This window comes from Staurois parvus, unplaced genomic scaffold (assembly GCF_062004578.1).
Source record: "Staurois parvus isolate SC_StPar_1 unplaced genomic scaffold, SC_StPar_1.0 ptg001161l, whole genome shotgun sequence".
NCBI classification, from domain to species: Eukaryota; Metazoa; Chordata; class Amphibia; order Anura; family Ranidae; genus Staurois; species Staurois parvus.
In genome coordinates this window covers 860,612-881,351 of record NW_028318957.1, presented here as the reverse complement: position 1 = coordinate 881,351, position 20,740 = coordinate 860,612, and the positions used below count along the sequence as shown (strand labels likewise).

The 20,740-nt window shown below is 44.7% G+C and overlaps 1 protein-coding gene across 1 annotated transcript in view; it reads right to left on the bottom strand.

Moving 5' to 3' along the window:
* The window catches only part of LOC149439087 (NACHT, LRR and PYD domains-containing protein 3-like), a 53,445-nt gene extending 33,834 nt beyond the window's left edge, over nt 1–19,611 (bottom strand). Inside the window, exons 1-4 of the mRNA XM_089659499.1 lie at nt 19,521–19,611; nt 13,015–13,175; nt 10,727–10,904; nt 6,682–6,747 (exon numbers count right to left, since the gene is read on the bottom strand). Coding sequence (XP_089515625.1) covers nt 6,682–6,747; nt 10,727–10,904; nt 13,015–13,175; nt 19,521–19,566 — 451 coding nt within the window. The 5' untranslated portion in view covers nt 19,567–19,611. The remainder of the gene's footprint in view (nt 1–6,681; nt 6,748–10,726; nt 10,905–13,014; nt 13,176–19,520) is intronic.
* Nucleotides 19,612–20,740: the final 1,129 nt, after the last annotated feature.

Here is a 20,740-nt window from a genome sequence, read left to right as displayed (position 1 = left end):
TAGAGTCCGTTATCGGAATTAAATAGACAAAACGCCACACCAAAAAGAGTGGCCATTTCCAACACTTATTCCAGAAAGAGGAACAACCCGTTTCATATACGGCCCGTAGACGTTTCACGTCTGCCACATTCAGTCGATTTAAGACGCAAGCTCCACTTCCTGTGGTCTCTGACCGTCGATATACCTTTAAGTGTCAGCTTTGAAGCTATATTCCCTCCGGAGCACTGACACTGGTGCCCTTCCGTCAACATGCCTTTAAGTTTCAGTTTTCAACCATATTCCCCACAGAAGCCAAACTCTTGGGTATCCCAGAAGCTGCTCAGCGGGTCAGGGCAATAAAGCTCCCGGTTCGCAGGTTGTTCCGTCTTATGGATGGAAGTACGACGGTATATGATCTTCTTCGCACCCATGGCATTACCTCATAAAATTTCTGCATTGCATCTGCAATCACAACGCTGACTTCCCGGATCGCCACTCAGCCATTGGACTCTTGATAGTCGTCTCCCCACACTGCTGCTGGGGGGACTTTTTAACCTAGGCCTGTGTATGGCCTTCAATTGAAGCTGCTTCCGCTCCGCCACTCTGCCATTGGACTCTTGATAGTCGTCTCCCCACGCTGCTGCTGGGGGGACTTTTTAACATAGGCCTGTGTATGGCCTTTAATTGAAGCTGCTTACGCTCTGCCACTCTGCCATGGGCCTCTTGGGTATCCCAGAAGCTGCTCAGCGGGTCAGGGCAATAAAGCTCCCGGTTCGCAGGTTGTTCCGTCTTATGGATGGAAGTACGACGGTATATGATCTTCTTCGCACCCACGGCATCACCTCATAGAATCTCTGCATTGCATCTGCAATCACAACGCTGACTTCCCGGATCGCCACTCAGCCATTGGACTCTTGATAGTCGTCTCCCCACACTGCTGCTGGGGGGACTTTTTAACCTAGGCCTGTGTATGGCCTTCAATTGAAGCTGCTTCCGCTCCGCCACTCTGCCATTGGACTCTTGATAGTCGTCTCCCCACTCTGCTGCTGGGGGGACTTTTTAACATAGGCCTCTGTATGGCCTTTAATTGAAGCTGCTTACGCTCCGCCACTCTGCCATGGGCCTCTTGGGTATCCCAGAAGCTGCTCAGCGGGTCAGGGCAATAAAGCTCCCGGTTCGCAGGTTGTTCCGTCTTATGGATGGAAGTACGACGGTATATGATCTTCTTCGCACCCACGGCATTACTTCGTAGAATTTCTGCATTGCATCTGCAATCACAACGCTGACTTCCCGGATCGCCACTCAGCCATTGGACTCTTGATAGTCGTCTCCCCACACTGCTGCTGGGGGGACTTTTTAACCTAGGCCTGTGTATGGCCTTCAATTGAAGCTGCTTCCGCTCCGCCACTCTGCCATTGGACTCTTGATAGTCGTCTCCCCACGCTGCTGCTGGGGGGACTTTTTAACCTAGGCCTGTGTATGGCCTTCAATTGAAGCTGCTTCTGCTCTGCCACTCTGCCATTGGACTCTTGATAGTCGTCTCCCCACACTGCTGCTGGGGGGACTTTTTAACATAGGCCTCTGTATGGCCTTCAATTTAAGCTGCTTACGCTTCGCCACTCTGCCATGGGCCCCTGTACCGCCTCCTCTTGCTGCTGCCAGGTCCAGAGTGTGTCATGGGTCCCTGTACGGCCTCCCATTGCTGCTGACTTCATCGCCAGACTCTGCCATGTGCCACTTTCAGGTCTCCTTACACTGTTGGTGGGTTCCATTTTGTGATAGGGTGCTGTATGGCCTTCCATTGCTGCTGCCTCCACCGCCACCCTGCGCCATGTGCCTCTGTCGTCTGCTCACGCTGCTGACGGCTTCCGCTTTTTAACCTAGGCCTGTGTATGGCTTCAGAATAATGCTGCCTACACCGCCACCCTGCGCCATGTGCCTCTGTCGTCTGCTCACGCTGCTGCCAGGTCCATACTGATTCATGGCCCCCTGCACCGGCTCCTCATGAACGTGGTTCAGCGGGTTTGCATCACTTAACGGCAAATCGTTGACAAACGCTGGGACGTTCAGTGTTGTGCGCATTAAGCCAGACACCAAAGGGCAGCACAGACCTGTTATTACTCACTCAAGCATGGCTGAACAAAACCAGTCTCTACCACAAATTGGACCCAGACCTGCCCAGGGTCTCGTAAGTAGATTGCACGGAGGAGTAGAGTTCGTTATTGGAATTAACTGTGAGGGACTTTTAAACCTAGGCCTGTGTATGGCCTTCAATTGAAGCTGCTTCTGCTCCGCCACTCTGCCATTGGACTCTTGATAGTCGTCTCCCCACGCTGCTGCTGGGGGGACTTTTTAACATAGGCCTCTGTATGGCCTTCAATTTTAGCTGCTTACGCTCCGCCACTCTGCCATGGGCCCCTGTGCCACCTCCTCATGCTGCTGCCAGGCCCGTAATCTGCCATGGGCCCCCGTACCGACTCCTCATGCTGCTGCCAGGCCCGTAATCTGTCATGGGCCCCTGTACCGCCTCCTCATGCTGCTGCCAGGTCCAGAGTGTGTCATGGGTCCCTGTACGGCCTCCCATTGCTGCTGTCTCCATCGCCACACTCTGCCATGTGCTACTTTCAGGTCTCCTCACACTGCTGGTGGGTTCCATTTTGTCATAGGGTGCTGTATGGCCTCCCATTGCTGCTGCCTCCACCGCCACACTGTGGCTCCACACTCTGGTTTTGGCCCCGTGACTGCCCAAATGAGTGAAGTGTGCGGTGATTCTAAGATCGACGGCACTCATCTGCATGTCATACTGACTGACAGTATTATTTCTCTTCCCCAGCAGACTCCAAGGGCATTTAAATTAAAGGTACAGTGTTCTGCACTAATATAAAGGCTCTCTGAAGCCTAGAAACACCCTTTTTATAAGTTAAATTCACAGCGAATATATTCGGCTCGAAGCGAATTTATTCGGCGAATTCGGCGAATCAGCCGAACCAAATTTTTGAATATTTCGCTCATCTCTAATTGGAACCCTTGCTGGAAACAATTAGGAAGAACGTAGATATAAAGGGAATACAGATAGGGGAAACTGAACATAAAGTGGCAGCCTTTGCAGACGACTTGTTGTTTTATGTGGGAAATCCTAGGATGACATTACCGAACTTAATAAAAAGCCTAAAGGAATACGGGAAATTATCAAATCTAAAAATCAACCCAACAAAAACTGAGATCTTAAATGCAAACCTTCCGAATAGTGAGAAAGATAAGATACAAAAAGAATTCCCTTTTATATGGAGAAATAAAGAGATAAAATATTTAGGGATTAAACTTACTGCTTCATATACAAAACTATATAAATTAAACTATATTCCTCTTCTAAATGAGATCAAAGAAGAACTGAAGAAATTGGGAGGAGGAAATCCCTCTTGGTTAGGACGTATAAATCTGATAAAAATGATAATTGTACCCAAAGTCCTGTATAAATTTCAGATGATCCCAATTAGACTCCCAGAGGCCTTTTTTAAAGTAATCAAAAAGATAACAAGATTTATATGTAAAAATAAAAAATCCAGAATATCGTATGACCTGATGACTAGGGGTAAAGAGAGAGGGGGATTGGGAGTGCCAGACCTCAAGAGATATTATAATGCAGTAGTTCTAACAAGAATTTATGATTGGACTCACAATGTAGAGGGGAAAAGATGGGTTAAGATAGAGGAAGAATTGAGTGGAGTGGATTTGAGTAGAAGTATATGGGCACCTACACAATATAGAGGTTTAAGAGACACCACAAGTGTATATACACTGATTGTTTTAAAGGTTTGGGATAATTTACATAAATATATGAAATGGGATTTCAATTCACAATTAATGTCATTAAGGAATATGGAGTATTTTCCACCAGGTATAGAAGGGAGTGTGGGAAAATGGTTTAAAAAGGAAGATATGCAACTGATCGATATTATGGATGGACAGAAATTGAAAACACTGAAGGATTTAAAGAAAGGTGGAGGGGAACTTTTTATTAAGATTGATGAGTGGAAATATCACCAATTAAAACACTTTGTAGAAGGGCTCCCAAAACCTATGAGAGGAAAAAAGGAGTGGAATATGTTTGAGAGGTTGTTGGAATCACGGGGAGATGGGAAACGGGGTACGGCAAAAATTTATAAGATTCTCACTGATTTAGGCACGGAAGTAAAACCAAGTTATATAGATAAATGGGAAAAAGATTTGGGGATAGAAATAGATGAGGATAAACAGAGGAAAATATATAGACTTACACATGAAAATGTCAGTATGAGAGAAGTGGAGGTGAATTATAAATCTTTAGTAAGATGGCACATTAAACCGAGTGTTGAACATAAAATAGATGTAGAAAAAACACAAGAGTGCTGGCGGGGGTGTGGAGGGATTGGTACGTGGTTTCACATATGGTGGGAGTGTCCAAAGATCCAAAGGTACTGGGAGACAATGGTCAACTTAATAAGGAAAATCTCAGGGATAAAGATAGGACTAGATCCAGAAGAGTGCCTATTACACAGTACAGAGATACCAGTGAGTAAATACAAAGACTTGGGTATATGGTACTATGTGAATGCTGCAAAGGGATTAATACCTAAATTCTGGCATAATTTAGAGGTGCCGACAGAAAGAGATTGGGTTGAGAGAGTAAATCAGATTAGTAAGATGGAGAAATTGTATTATATCCAAGAAGACAAGATGGAGATTTATAATAGGAGATGGAGGCAATGGGAAGATTTTGTAGATAAAATGAACATATGTGAAGCAGTGGGATGTGATAAGTGAAGTTTCTTTTTGAATTTTTAGGAAAGGACTTAAGAGAGAAACGCAGAGTGAAAGGGGGGCAGGAAGAGGGAGGGAATAGGGGTAGAGGGAAGGGAAACAAAAGGGGGGAAAAAGAAGGAGATAAGAATTTTATATGATATATGAGATTGTTGAAGAAATGTTATGTTCTTCTTTTCTTTCTCTCTTTTTTATATGTATTTATAAATATGAAAAATCAATAAATATTTGAATTAGAAAGGCTGGTAAACAACTGCCCATGAGCAACATCTCTTTTCAATGGGAGTCTAGGGTGACTGAGCGCACTAATAATAGTGCAGATCACTATAAAACCTTGCCCATGTACTGTATATGAACTCAACTATCCTCCCCTCTTGCAACTGATATTCAACAGACCCAAGGATTGGCCACAAAAGCAGCATCATTTTTTAAAAGCCATTTGTTTTGGAAGAAAAGAGAGCTAGCAAAAATGTGGACCTACCCTTTGCCATGGAATATCAGCAGCAGTAACACCCATTTTGTCATGTATGCATTTTATGACTTGAATTAAAAATTCCTCAGTGAAAGAAAAGCCCCAATGAAAGTACAGTATATGCAAGTTCTTACGTTGTAAAACAACCTATTCAGTTAAAAAAAGAAATGAAAGATAAAACATTTGCGTGTAGATAAAAGAAAAACTATTTTCCTTGTTTAGAAAATGATCACATTCCCTCTAAGCTCCTTATGCAGCTAACAGAGAGGTGGAGGTGTAGAAACAGCAGCACACTGACTTTTTCAGTGAATGGCTGTGCTGTGCGGGGGGAGTGGGGGGGTGTAAGGACAAGTCTGATTGGAGGAGAGCAAGCACGAGTTCCCATAGTTAGAGAATAGAGAACTGACTGCGCTGTGCTCTCATGCCTAGAAAGGAAGAAATACAAAGAGAACAGGAGACTTCATACAGGTACATGGTTGTCAGGGTGCTATTTGGAACAAACATAAGCATGTGCTGAAAAGGAGACGCAGAATAAAAAAGGAAAAGACCTGGCATAGTCACCAATGCTTTACATGGCACAAACATTTGAGTCAGCAAGAACATTCGCACTTGCGTATGTTCACGCACACCTGCTTCGAGAATTGGCACCAAATGCCCTATATAAGGACAGTGGCTGTACTCAGACTTTGCTGGATGCTCTTTGGCTACCACTATTCCTTGCTCCTGTGTTTCCTGTATTCCTTGGTTACCAGTTACCAACTCCGCTTGTCTATAGACTTTCCTGCTGCCTGATCCCTGGTTTTGACCCTGGCTTGCTCTAAGGGCTCTGCTTCTCTTGTTCTGCCATGCATGACTCTGGCTTGCTCTTGACTACTTTTCTGCTTGCTCCACTGGATCCCTGTGAATGACCTCATCTCTGTTCTTGACCACATTCCTGCCTACTCCCTGGCTTGCTTTTCAGTGTATGAGTTCAGCTACTATCCTGACTATGCTGTTTCAGTCCATTCCTGCCAGCCTGATTCTGCTTCTTCCTTGGGTGCCACCTTGCCTGTGGTCGCTGCCCTGGTCCCACTACCTCACCAGTGGTAACTGAGGTCCTGCCATCTGTCTTGACAGAAAAGCTGGCAGCTATCCGGTTGACTTTACTGCAAACAGCTTCCAGCAGATCTACCTAAACGGTACACGTGCTTCTTTGAACCTAGCATTCCCTGTTCTCACCTTCAGGGGTACCTGGCACTTAGCTGTAAGGGAAGCCCTTTCATCAAATCAGCCTCAGACTAGGTACGTGAGAATAGTACAGCAGGCACATATCAGGAATATGAAATGTTGGGATTACATACTGTAAGTGAAAACATTTTAACAACGTTTGAACATATTTCAACAAAATTAATCATATTTTTAATTGAAAACACAATATATGCTCTATTTACCTTTCAGCTCCGGAGTCAGTGAACAACCGTGTTCATCCAGCAGAATCTGCTCCACCAGATGCTCACCTTAAAAAAGTAAATAATTATGATTATTTATATTCATCTAGAGGAGAATGGATTAGTGGTGCTGGATTTAATTTTTCTCCTAAATAGAGCTCACAAATAGAATCATTTCAGCTAGTGTTCTTGTGACAAGAGTCACTTTGGGTGGGGGGCCCATGGAACACAACTCAATTTGGAGAGGTGGGGAGACCCCTGTCTCAGCTTCCCATATCCCTATTATTTGTAAGTCACCCTGTGCCTGTTAGCGGTACATGGTGATCTGTCCTTAATATTTGGTGGGGGGTTGTTGATTGTTTAATGCCATGTGGTTGCATCTCATTGTTCTATTGTGTGTCTGGCTTGGGAGCAAACTATTATGGGATGTATATGTTTATGTATTGGCTTGGTGGGGGGTGTTTCCAGCAGCCCTCCCTCCTGATGGGACTGTCTGTTGGTGTGTCTCTTGTTACTAAAGGTAGATTGTCCCGCCCTATGTCATTATGCAGGGAGGGGGGTTGTTCCCTTGAATGTACAGTGAGGAACAGAAGTATTTGAACACCCTGCAATTTTACAAGTTCTCCCACTTAGAAATCATGGAGGGGTCTGAAATTCACATTGTAGGTGCATTCCCACTCTGAGAGACAGAATTAAAAAACAAATTCAGCAAATCACATTGTATGATATTTAAAGAATGTATTTGTCTTGCACTGCTAAACATAAGTATTTGAACACCTTAGAAAATCAGTTTTAATATTTGGTACAGAAGCCTTTGTTTGCAGTTACAGAGGTCAAACGTTTCCTGTAGTTCTTGACCAGGTTTGCACTGCAACAGGGATTTTGGCCCACTCCTCCACACAGATCTTCTCTAGATCTGTCAGGTTTCGGGGCTGTCGCTGAGCAACACAGAGTTTCAGCTCCCTCCAAAGATGTTCTATTGGATTTAGGTCTGGAGACTGGCTAGGCCACTCCAGAACCTTGATATGCTTCTTACAGAGCCAATCCTTGGTTATCCTGGCTGTGTGCTTTGGGTCGTTGTCATGTTGGAAGACCCAGCCATGACCCATCTTCAATGCTCTGACTGAGGGAAGGAGGTTGTTGCTCAAAATCTCACAATAAATGGCCCCATTCATCCTCTCCTTAATACAGTGCAGTCGCCCTGTCCCCTTCGCAGAAAAGCACCCCCAAAGCATGATGTTACCACCCCCATGCTTCACAGTAGGGATGGTGTTCTTGGGATGCAACTCATCCTTCTTTTTCCTCCAAACACGACGAGTGAAGTTTAGACCAAAAAGTTCTACTTTGGTCTCATCTGACCACATGACTTTCTCACATGCCTCCTCTGGATCATCCAGATGGACATTGGCAAACTTCAGACGGGCCTGGACATGTGATGACAGGGGAACCTTCCGTGCAATGCATGATTTGAAGCCATGACAGCATAGTGTTCTACCGACACTGACCTTTGAAACTGTGGTCCCAGCTCTCTTCATGTCATTGACCAGCACCTTCCTTGTAGTTCTGGGCTGATTTCTCACTTTTCTGATCATCAGTGATTTCCCACGAGGTGAGATCTTGCATGGAGCCCCAGTCCGAGGGAGACTGACAGTCGTCTTTAGCCTCTTCCATTTTCTATCAATTGCTCCAGCAGTTGATCCATTTTCACCAAGCTGTTTGGCAATTGCCCCGTAGCCCTTTCCAGCCTTGTGGAGGTCCACAAGTTTGTCTCTGGTGTCTTTTGACAGCTCTTTGGTCTTGCCCATGGTAGTAGTTGGCGTCTGACTGACTGTGGGGTGGACAGGTGTCTTTAAAGAGCTCAGACAGGTGCTACTAAGTTAGATTAATGAGTGGAGTAGAGGTGGATTTTTTAAAGGCACAGTAACAGGTCTTTGAGAGCCAGAATTCTTGCTGTTTCTTAGGTGTTCAAATACTTACTTTCAGCAGTGCAAGACAAATACATTCTTTAAAAATCATACAATGTGATTTCCTGAATTTTTTTTTTAATTCTGTCTCTCAGAGTGGGAATGCACCTACAATGTGAATTTCAGACCCCTCCATGATTTCTAAGTGGGAGAACTTGCAAAATCGCAGAGTGCTCAAATACTTCTGTTCCTCACTGTATATATCTTGTATCTGTGTTAAAATAAAGTAGTCTATTTCTTGGTTTGCTTCAAATCTGTGGTGTCTGTGATCGGTGTTCGGACGGGGAAGCAGTATTATAACGGATGGACCCAAGCACAGATGGGGTCGATTCTGTTACAGTTCTCATTCAGGGTTTTTACCCGCTGGCTACCATAAAGTCATCCGGACTGGAATAAAAGTGACAAAGTGGTTTAGAATTTGGCTGCAGCTTAGGAGGTTGAGCATGAGATGATAATGCAACACTGGAAGATTAGTTAGAGTGGGACTTGGCATGACTAGTGGCACATAGGAGAAGGTGAATGTGGCTGGAGAAAGGAAGGACAAAGTAGCAACCAAGTTCATCATCCACAGAGTACACTATACTCTGCAGAAATTACAATCTTGGGGGAGAGTGGACTCCCTGTATTGTCCCTGATGAGCTACGGCTATCCTCATACACAGCTACGGCTACGAGTACCCTCGCTCTTGGGAGTCCGTTTCAACCACCCTTAATACACTTTGCTCTACACCTGTATTGCTTGACCCAAAAGTGGCATTATTAGGAGCTGTCCCAGATGAAAGTCTCCCATCTGATGTCCACATAATATGGACGAGATCTTTATATTGAGCTTGCAAATTCATATTACAGAAATGGATCTTATCAACAGCAACAATGCACAAACAGTGGATAGATGTGATTCATTTCAACCTACGGAGGGAGGAGCTGACATATAAACAAAAGGGGCTGCCCCAAAACATTTCAGAAAACATGAGCCCAATGGCTAGATTCCAATCTATCAACCCATTCCACATTGTCCTTGGGACCTGAAGTAGGGAGTTAGGTGAATGCTCTGCCAATGGTTGGAGAGGATGGCCGTCTTTTAGTTTAAATGAGATACATTATATAAGTGGTTAATTCTTTAATGTGACTCTTGGACAACTAACCTCTGTAAGAAGACTACTTTAACTCAAGGTTCCTTAAATCTGTTATGGCGTGATCTAAAGATAGTATGCTTTATCTGTACTTTTTTGGATGTCTCAGTAATATTTCTACTTCTGCTGTGGAAATATTTTTCTGTATAGTTTTTCGTTAAATAAAAAATTGTTTACTAAAAATTACCTGATTAAAAAAAAAAAATGTTTTTGTTACTGTATTCATTTCCCAAACCCCCCACCCCCGTGCCTAACTTGCAGTAATGTACCAGTTTGGGATTATTTAGTCATTTTGAGGTAAATACTCAAATTGATCACACTTGACATCTGCCTTCACAAAGATGATAAACAACTTCCCACAGGCAACTTATCTTTTCAATGGGCGTCTAGTGCGATCGAGTGCTCTAATAATAGTGCGAATCACTAAAAAACCTTGTCCATGTATGAACTCATGCAGCCCTTTGATATTTGAAGTGTGGCCCTTGGACCCCAGCAGTCAGTAGAGGGAGCAATGATTTGTAAAAGGGCCCTTAATAGTAGTAAAGTCTAGTGGTATCATGCCACATGTCCCTAGTCTCTGACTGTCTCCTATAGCATGACTTCTGTAGAACAATCTCTGACCATTTCCTCCATCAAGTCTTCCATCTGTGACAGTTTTCTGCAGCATTAACTATATGCTACACCCTTAGAGATATTGAGGTCTGCATTTAAGGCTCCCGATACTGTGAGAGTTGACAACCAATGCTAAAATCAGTATCCAGGGCCGGATTACTCACACAGCCAATAGGCCATGACTTAAGGTGTCATGGCTGCCAGGGGTGGCATATTACAGGTTTGCTGGTTACTGTTACTTGTAGGCTTACATAGCCTGCCAGGCAAATCCGCTCTCCACTTCCTCCTGTGTATGGACTTAAACATAAAGCAAAATTAAATGCAGATTAAGCAGTGTTACCTGTCAGGCTGATTTCTCGCAGAACGGCCAATAAAATAGGAGGAGGACGATCTTCCTGTAGTGCATAGAGACATTCCCAGAGTCCAATCACAGCTTCTCTTCCCCGATCCTGAATATCTTGTAACAAGGTGTGAGCGAAGGCAGAAACCCCCAGTCCTTCTTGTACTGACCTGTATTTCTAAGACATAGACATATTCTCCTTGTAGATATATTGGGCAAAGAATTGCAGAAATATATTTTTTCAAATATTCTCAAATTGCAGGAAGGAAAAAAAATTGAAGTTTTATCAGTGAAAATAGCACAGATTTAGACAAAGCAACAAAAATTGACCCTACTTACTGTAAGTTCAGAGAAAATCAGATGGGCCTAATATGACAACTGTGTATGATGCTGGACTTAACCAAAGCTTAAAGCTGAACTTCAGTCAGATATAAAGGAAAAATGTGTTATGTAGTTTTGAGTTTATTCAAAAATATTTTTTTTTACATTTACTTTTAAAGACAGCTATGTCAATTTCTGAATTTGACTGGATATCAGCTTTATACAGTATTAACCCTTGTACAGTGGAACCCATACTGGGAAAAGGAGAGGCAGCCCTAAGACCCAATTTAAGTGTGTTACAGTGCATATATGATGAGAAGCTACATACTGAATAAAGGCAAGAGCAGAATGACCAGAGGAATGAGTTCTTCAGCGAGCTTCTGCTCATTCGTTGTCCAATCACAAGCTGGGGGTGGGGTGATGACAAGTTTGCTTAAAGTGGTTGTAAAGGCTCAAGATGCATTCTATGCATGAAGGTAAAAAACCTTCTCTGTGCAGCATCCCCCCCCCCCCAGCGCCCCTTAATACTCGCCGAACCCCCCTCTCAATCCAGCGATGTGCACTGGAGTCTCAATTATCCCGGGACTCCCTCTCCTCGTCGGCTGAGGCAGAGGCAGCCAAGCACAAAGCAGCAGTCCATTCACTCCCCCTCATTGAACAGTCTAGGGGTTGTCTTTTTGAAGTTGCTGGTAGAACTGGAAAGTAGGGGAGGACAATGGGGTATGGCATATTCAAAAACACTAGGTATTGTTAGCAGAGGACAGTTCTTGCTCAGTAAGAGCAACACAAGTAACAGGTAGACTGGAAGAGTCTATGTGGTCATCACAGTGGCTAAGTGGTTAGCACTTCTGCCTGGCAGCACTAGGGTCAATGGTTCAAATCCAAAACATGGCACTACCTGCTTGGAGTTTGTATGTTCTCCCTGTGGCTACATGGGTTTCCTCCGAGTACTCCATTTTCCTCCCACTGGTGGAAAAACTGGCCCTAGTATGAGTTTGTGACGTTATATTGTACGCCCCTTGAGGGCGGCAGCTGATGTGAATGTACAATATATATGTAAAGTGCTGTGTAAATTGACAGCGCTATACAAGTACCTGAAATAGTTAAAGTGGTTTTTTAGGCTCAAGGTTTTTTTTACCTTCAAGCATTCTATGCATGAAGGTAAAACACCTATGTGCAGCATCCCCCCCCAGCTCACCTAAGCCCCCTCTCGATCCAGCGATGTGCACTGGAGTCTTGACTCTCCCGAGGCTCCTTCTCCTTATTGGCTGAGCCAATGAGAAGAAAGAGGTGGTGGGGCTGAGCCGCAGCGGCTCCATGTGTGAATGGATACACAGAGCAGCGGGTGCCCCCATAGCAAGCGGCTTGCTGTGGGAGAACCCGACAGGAAGGAGGGGCCAAAAGCGCCAGAGGGGGACTCTACAAAAGGGGGATCCAGGCTGCTCTGTGCAAAACCATTACATACAACAGGTAAGTACAGACATGTTTGTTATTTTTTATTTATTTTAAATAAGCCTTTAGAATCACTTTAACTGCAAAAGGAAATGTCGGGTCACCAGTCTGGCTCTGCTTTCTGGATGTTCTGTGAAAATCTCAAGACTTTATTGGACAAACGTATAATTCATTTGACAGGTAACGCAGATCCAACATAATTATTATAAAGAATTTATATAGTGCCAACAGTGTACACAGCGCTTTATAATATAAGGCCATAATGTACTGTATGTATATCAACTATAAAATGAGCCATTTGCCTGGAGCTTTACAAAGCAATCAGTGGAGAAGAGAAGGCGGTCAGCCTCATGTCCTGGAAGTTGGTCAGACCAGGAATTTTAAGATCTTCACCCCGTGTTCCGTAGAGAAAGTCAGATTTTATACATTTAATGAGAATTTTACATTTGATAGGTGTCTGTAAAATTTTCATGCTTTTGTTAACACATGGTAGGTCTTTGCTATCATTATCTTACATCTCTGTTTAAGACATTCCGAGACTTTAGTTCTCTGAGAAGAGCTTTCGTGTCCAAGTTCTCCAGGATGTAGATCAGATCATCTCTGTAATACTCGTATATTCTCCTCAGTGATGAATGTTGATACAGAGACAGCTGGTGGCAGAACCTCTTGATGTCCTCTAAAGAAACAGAAAATATTTTTACATGAATATCGATTTATATTAGAAACAAAATGATCATTGAGGAAATCTATATAATTGCATCTGTTCCTCTTTTTTTGTGCTTCCTTTAATAACAAGGTGTTGGTTTAGACCCACAAACACCTGTAACCTATAAAGCAGGGTTTCTCAACCAGGGTTCCATGGAACCCTAAGGTTCCTCCACAGGTTGCTGGGTGATTCTTGAGCTATGAGCAATCTTTGGCTCTCAGGTAAGTTCCCACTGACACCATTGATCTTTTTAGTTATCTGTAAGGGGCTAATTCTTCCCATTGACCACAAATGTAAGGAACATTCTTCCCACTGACCATCACACTAATGTATCATGAGCTGTAGATATAGTCATTTTTAGCAGGGGTTCCCTGAGACCGGAATGTTATTTCAAAGGGTCTTCTGTGAAAAGACTGAGAAAGGTTGATCTAATACCATCATTACTTCTAAATCAATAACTCTATAGTGGGGGGTCAGCAACCAGTAGATTGTGGCCCGATGACTGGTAGATCACGGTCAGGGTTTGCTGACCCACCATCCCAGAGCATCAGAGTGCAATGCAGAGGGACTATTTGTAAAGTTGGAGCTGTAGTAGGGAGCGGGATAGCCGCATAAGCCCATGCCTCCTCTGTAGTGCCGACTCCTACGCCCTGTCATGGTTGGTGGGTGTAGCACCTGCCAAGCATGACCTATTTAAGTGAATGAGGCCGTTCTGCAAGTGCCCTGAAACCTTGTGCAGTACAGCAAACAAGGGGTTAAACAGGCATCGGTGTGTTGCTTTCTCACCACCTGCTTTAACTCCTCGGACCCCACAGAAGCATGCAGTTATGGGACACATGCAGAGTGGCCCCATTTACTTGAATGGGTCTCGACTGACAAGGTGGTAGCACCCACCAAAAGCAGCAGGGGGTGTAATTCCTGCTGAGGTATGGTATGAGTACAACTTTGGCTGCTGCCTCAGCAGCTAAAGGGGGTATGCATTGGGGGGAGGGGGGGTTAAAACTGTGACTCAACTGCAGAGTTTTGCCACCCCCCCCCCCAACTTTACATGTGAACAAGCTCTAAGAGCGCCACTGCCGGATGCAACTAAGGGCTCATTCTCATTCACAAGTACAGCAAGTGCTGCTCCTCTGCAAAACGGTCCAGGTGTGTTTGAAAAGTGGTAGGGAAACGATACAGTGAAAGAAAAAAATATTTGATTTCCTGCTGATTTTGAATGTTTGCCCACTCACAAAGAAATGATCAGTCTAAAAATCGAATGTTCGGTGTATTGTAACACTGAGAGACAGAATAGCAACAACAAATTCAAAAGAAATGCGTCTAACAAATGATGCACTGATTTGCATGTTCATGAGGGAAATACGGATTTGATCCCCTATCATTCAGCAGGATTTCTGGCTACCAGGTGTCTTTCATACGGGTAAAAAGCTGAGATTAGAAGCAGTCTCTTAAAGGGAGTGCTGCTAATCTCATTTTGTTACCTGTATAAAAGACACCTGTCCACAGGAGCAATCAAACCATCAGATTCCAAACTCTCCACCATGGCAAAGACCAAAGAGCTGTTCAAGGATGTCAGGGACAAGATTGTAGACCTACACAAGGCTGGACTGGCCTACCAAACTATGGCCAAGCAGCTTGGTGAGAAGGTGACAACAGTTGGTGCAATCATTCACAAATGGAAGAAACACAAAACAAGTGTCAGTCTCCCTAGGTCTGGTGCACCATGCAAGATCTCACCTCGTGGAGTGTCAATGGTCATGAGAACAGTGAGGAATCATCCCAGAACTACATGTGAGGATCTTGTCAATGATCTCCAGGCAGCTGGGACCACAGTCACCAAGAAAACAATTGGTAACACACTATGCTGCCAAGGATTGAAATCCTGCAGTGCCCACAAGGTCCCTTTGCTCACATCTCCAGGCCCATCTGAAGTTTGCCACTGAACATCTGAATGATACAGCGGAGGACTGGTTGAAAGTGTTGTGGTCAGATGAGACTAAAATCGAGCTCTTTGGCATCAACTCAACTCGCCCTGTTTGGAGGAGGAGGAATGCTGCCTATGACCCCAAAAACACCATCCCAACTGTGAAATATGGTGGTGGAAACATTCTGCTTTGGGGGTGTTTTTCTGCTAAGGGGACAGGACAACTGCATCGCATCAGAAGGGACGATGGACGGGGCAATGTACTGTCAAATCTTGCGTGAGAACCTTTTTCTCTCAGCCAGGGCATTGAAAATGGGTCGTGAATGGGTGTTCCAGCATGACAATGACCCAAAACACACGGCCAAGGCAACAAAGGAGCTGCTCAAGAAGAAGCACATTAAGTTCCTGGAGTGGCCTAGCTAGTCTCCAGACTTTAATCCAATTGAAAATCTGTGGAGGGAGCTGAAAGTTCGAGTTGCCAAACATCAGCCACCAAACCTTAATGACTTGGAGAGGATCTGCCAAGAGGAGTGGGCCAAAATCCCTCCTGAGATGTGTGCAAACCTAGGGGCCAACTCCAGGAAACGTCTGACCTCTGTGATTGCCAACAAGGGATTTGCCACAAAGTACTAAGTCATGTTTTGTGAAGGGGACCAAATCCTTATTTCCCTCATGAACATGCAGATCAGTCATCATTTGTTAGACATGCATTTCTGCTGAATTTTTTGTTGCTATTCTGTCTCTCAGTGTTACAATACACCGAACATTCAATTTTTAGACCGATCATTTCTTTGTGAGTGGGCAAACATTCAAAATCAGCAGGGGATCAAATACTTATTTCTTTCACTGTTACCCCCTCACCACCTGATTTGCTGTGCAATACATATGATTGTGACACGGTAGTATGGAAATTAGAGGTTTAAATCCGGTGTCAGGAGGCCACACTGGGCCAGTTGATCTTTGACTTCTCCCATGTTGTTTAGTTAGATCTCTACCTCTTTAAGGTTGCCTATCCCTGCTCTATAGTATCTAATCTTTCCTCATAGCTGAGCTCCTCCATGCCTCTTATCAGTTTGGTTGCCCTTCTCTGTACTTTCTCCAGTTCCCCAATGTTCTTTTTGAGAATTGGAGCCCAAAACTGAAATGCATATTCCAGATGAGGTCTTACTAATGATTTGTACCGAGGGATGGGTGGGATATCTCTCTCTCTGGAGTCTATACCTCTAGTAATACAAGAGAGGATTTTGTTTGCTTTAGAATCCGCAGCTTGGCATTGCATGCCATTATTAAGCTTGTGATCTACCAGAACTCCCAGATCCTTCTCCACCATTGATTCCCCCAGTTGTACCCCCCCCCCCGCCCGTAGTATATATGATGAATGCATATTCTTAGACCCCAAGTGCATAACCTTACATTTATCAACATTAAACCTCAATTGCCACAGAGTTGCCCAATGAAACAGAGCAACTTACACTTGTAGGTAAAAATCAAAATGCAGAGCTTCCTACCACTTCAGGCATGTTCTTTAGTCTCCAACAACTCCAATAGCATGTTTTCAGTCTTAGTCTGTCTCCTGCAGCATGTCCGCAGGCTCTGACAATCTCCAGTTGCACGTCTGCACTCTCTCATGGGTTTCTGTTACATGCAGTGAATATTATGTGCAGCTCTTAGCTGCTGTCAGGAGCCACACATGAGGTACACGTTAACAAGAAAGTTGACCACGACTGACACAGGGGGATTAACCACTTGCCTACCGGGCACTTTCACCCCCTTCCTGCCCAGGCCAATTTTTTACTTTCAGCGCTCTCATACTTTGAATGACAGTTGCGCGGTCATGCAACACTGCACCCAAACTAACTTTTTATAATATTTTCACACAAATAGAGCTTTCTTTTGGTGGTATTTAAACAGTTGTCGACTGCAGATAGCCGAATGACGGCTACACTGTGGCCGGCCAGTTCTGGGTGGGCGTCATATGACGTCCTCCCAGAACCCGCTCTCCTGCTCGCCCCTGGTGGCGCGCACCTGGCGATCTCCGTGATCGTTGTGTCCTACGGACACAGCTGATCACGTGATGTGGTAAAAGGCCAATCACAGCGGCCTTTTACCACGTGATCAGCCGTGTCCAATGACACGCTGATCACAGGGAAATGCAATCCAATGTCAGATCGTGAGGAAAGTACTGCCGAGAATCGGCAGTTGTCAGAGCAGGGATTGTCACCAATCATCAGGGCACTGATCATCAGTGCCCTGAAGATCGGTGCCCAGCAGTGCCACCCACCAGCTCTGCCCACTTGTGCCCAGCAGTGCACCCACCTGTGCCCAACAGTGCAACCACCTGTGCCCAGCAGTGCCACCCAGCAGTGCCAAACACCTGTGCCCACCAGTGCCACCCACCAGTGCAGCCCAGCAGTGCTGCCAGTCAGTGCCCAGCGGTTGTGCCAGTCAGTGCCTAGCAGTGCCGCCAGTCAGTGCCCAGCAGTGATGCCAGTCAGTGCCACCTATCCGTGTTGTCTATCAGTACCCATCATCAGTGCCGCCTATCAGTGCTGCCTATCCATGCCACCTCATTAGTGCTGCCTATCAGTGCCACCTATCAGTGTCCATCAGTGCTGCCTATCAGTGCCCATCAGTGCTGCCTCATCAACGCACATCGGTGAAGGAGAAAAATTACCTGTTTGCAAAATTTTATAATAGAAACAAAGAAACTTTTTTTTTTTAAATTTACTGCACTTTTTTTGTTTATAGCGCAAAATGTAAAAACACCCAATGACAAGAAAATACCACCAAAAGAAAGCTCTATTTGTGAGAAAAAAAAATTATAAAAATTTCTTATGGGTACAATCTTGCATGACTGCGCAATTGTCAAAGTACGACAGCGCCGAAAGCTTAAAATTGGCCTGGTAAAGAAGGGGGTATAAGTGCCCGGTAGGCAAGTGGTTAATCACCACAGGGAGGGGTTTTATTGTTTGCACTGTAAACGAAAAAAAGTGAAAATTTAGAAAAATAAGGTTTTCTTTGTTTCTATTATTACATTTTAAAAACAGGTAATTTTTCTCCTTCACTGATGTGCATTGATGAGGCTGCATTGATAGGCAGCACTGATGGGCACTGATGAGGCAGCACTGATGGCCACTGATAGGCTGCACTGATGTGGCAGTACTGGTGGGCACTGATGAGGAGGTACGGATGGTGCTGAACTGATAGGCGGCAAGGATAGGCATTAATAAGCGGCACTGATGGGCACTGACTGACGGCACAGACTGTCAGCACTGACGTGCACAGATTGGGAGCACTGCTGGGCAGAACTGTTGAGAACTGATGGGCAGCACTGTTGGGGGCTGATGGGCAGCACTGCTGAACAGCACTGATAGGCAGCACTGATGGGCACAGATTGGCAGCATTGCTGGGCAGAACTGTTGAGAACTGACGGACAGCACTGTTGGGGGCTGATGGGGAGCACCGCTGAACAGCACTGATCAGAAGCACTGCTGGGCACTTTTGGGGATGCACTGATTATGTATCAGTACAGATATGTCCTTTAACAGTTGCCGGTTATCGGCAGTACTTTCTTCACGCTTTGAGTGTGAGGATAGTACTGCTGATAACCGGCAAGTGTATTTACAAGGTGGTCAGCTGTGATTGGACACAGCTGATCACGTGGTACAAGGCCACTGTGATTGGCCTTTTACCATGTCATGTGATCAGCTGTGTTCAAAAGGACACAGCAATCACAGACTGCGCCTGGTGCGCGCCGCTGCGGGCGCATTTTGAGAGATCATATGACGCCCTCCCAGAACTGGACGACTGGCCTTTAGCCATCATTCAGCTATAGCGTGGTAGGGAAGTGGTTAAAGGAGGCCTCTGACATCACCAAGGGACAACCCATTATATTTAGTGAACATAATGCTACAGAGTGCTGTCAGTGACTGCAGGCATGCAGTAGGAGACAGTGAAAGACCAACGTACTACAGGAGACGTCAGAGACTGCAAACATGCTGTAAGAGTTATTAAAGACTAGGAACTGCTAGAGATCACTTTCTTTACAAATCAGTTTCTTTACAAATCAATGATCCCACGATTGCCCCCCCCCCTTTTTTTAAATAAAACATGTGCCACATTTGAGAATTTATTTCAGCAAGATCCATTATTAAAGTGGGAAATAAAACAGAAAAAGAGAAGGGAATGGATGGGAAAAAAAAATAAGACAGTGGGAAATATTAAATTATTAGAATCCAGTAAGGACCAAGGCAAAGAAAACAGATTTTTGTCTGCGGGGCCCCAAAAACTGCACAATGGGTGTCGAAGGGTCACTTGCAGCCCCCCGGCCAGAGGTTGGTCCCCAAAGATATAAGTGAATAAAAAATAAGCAGCAACTGATCTCTATTTACCAGAACTGGCAGCTCCTCTCCGGCTCGTCTCCATCTTTTTGCTCATTGTGAAGTCCTGTACAGCAGAATTAGTCCATCATAAGGTACACCTAAATGCACATCATTACCATTCCATTATTAGACAATAATAATATAATTAATAAAAGAAATTCTTGAACTGAAAAATGTCACTTGAAAAGATAACGCATTTCCTATGAATCAGTCAGTGTTCAAATGAATGTTCCGTTGTGCAGCACTACCCCCGCGGGGGCCTCTGTCATTTACAAGGTTCTTTCCCAACACAGTGCAGAGGCAGCCAGGCACAAAGCAGCAGTCCATTCACTCCGGCTCATTGAACAGTCTAGGGGTTGTCTTTTTGAAGTGTATTTGCTGGTAGAGCTTGAAAATGGGGGAGGACAATGGGGAAAAATCAGGACATGATTTCTAAACTGCTGTCACTCCCTCATTTTCAAGACCACTTACACATATCTTATATCAAAACGTTCAGCTATCCTTGCTGCCACTAAAAATGTCCACGGCTAAGCCATAGTCCTGATAGTTTTCACAATATGACTATTTGTTTGCAACTCACGCCGCCTATTGACATTCATTGAAACTCCACTCTAGCCACCTCACATTTGAAGGGCAATTTCTAAACTGTGACTGTGCCTTCATTTTTAATATTTCAGAGACATACTATGCATCAAAATGTAGGTCTGGGTCTTGTGATTCTCACAATATAAAGCTCTTCGGTGTATGATTTACAATTTTTAAACTACAACCGTTTGAAGATGGCAACCGCCAGTGAAGTGAGCAAGTTGGAGCAGTTTGTTTTTAACCGCTCTTCTCTGCCCTTGCTGTAGAGTGAGTTGCCATAGGAACCCAGGGGTGTGAGCAGGCAGCAGAGTGACAAGCCACTCCAACCACAAAACAGTTACTCAAGCCACTCCACCCAGTTACTCCGCCCACTCCAGTTGTAGACTACTGGTGGAGGCAAGAACACTTCACACAATTTCCCCAGAAATTGTAGCTTTTCTAGTTAATTAAAGTAGTTGTAAAGGCTGAAGGTTTTTTTACCTTAATACATTCTTGCATGAAGGTACAACACCTTCTCTGGGCAGCACCCCCCCCCCCCCAGCCCTCCCAATACTCACCCAAGCCCCTCTTGATTCAGCGATGTGCACTGGAGTCTTGACTCTTCTGGGGCTCCCTCTCCTCATTGGCTGGCTACAATGGCTCCC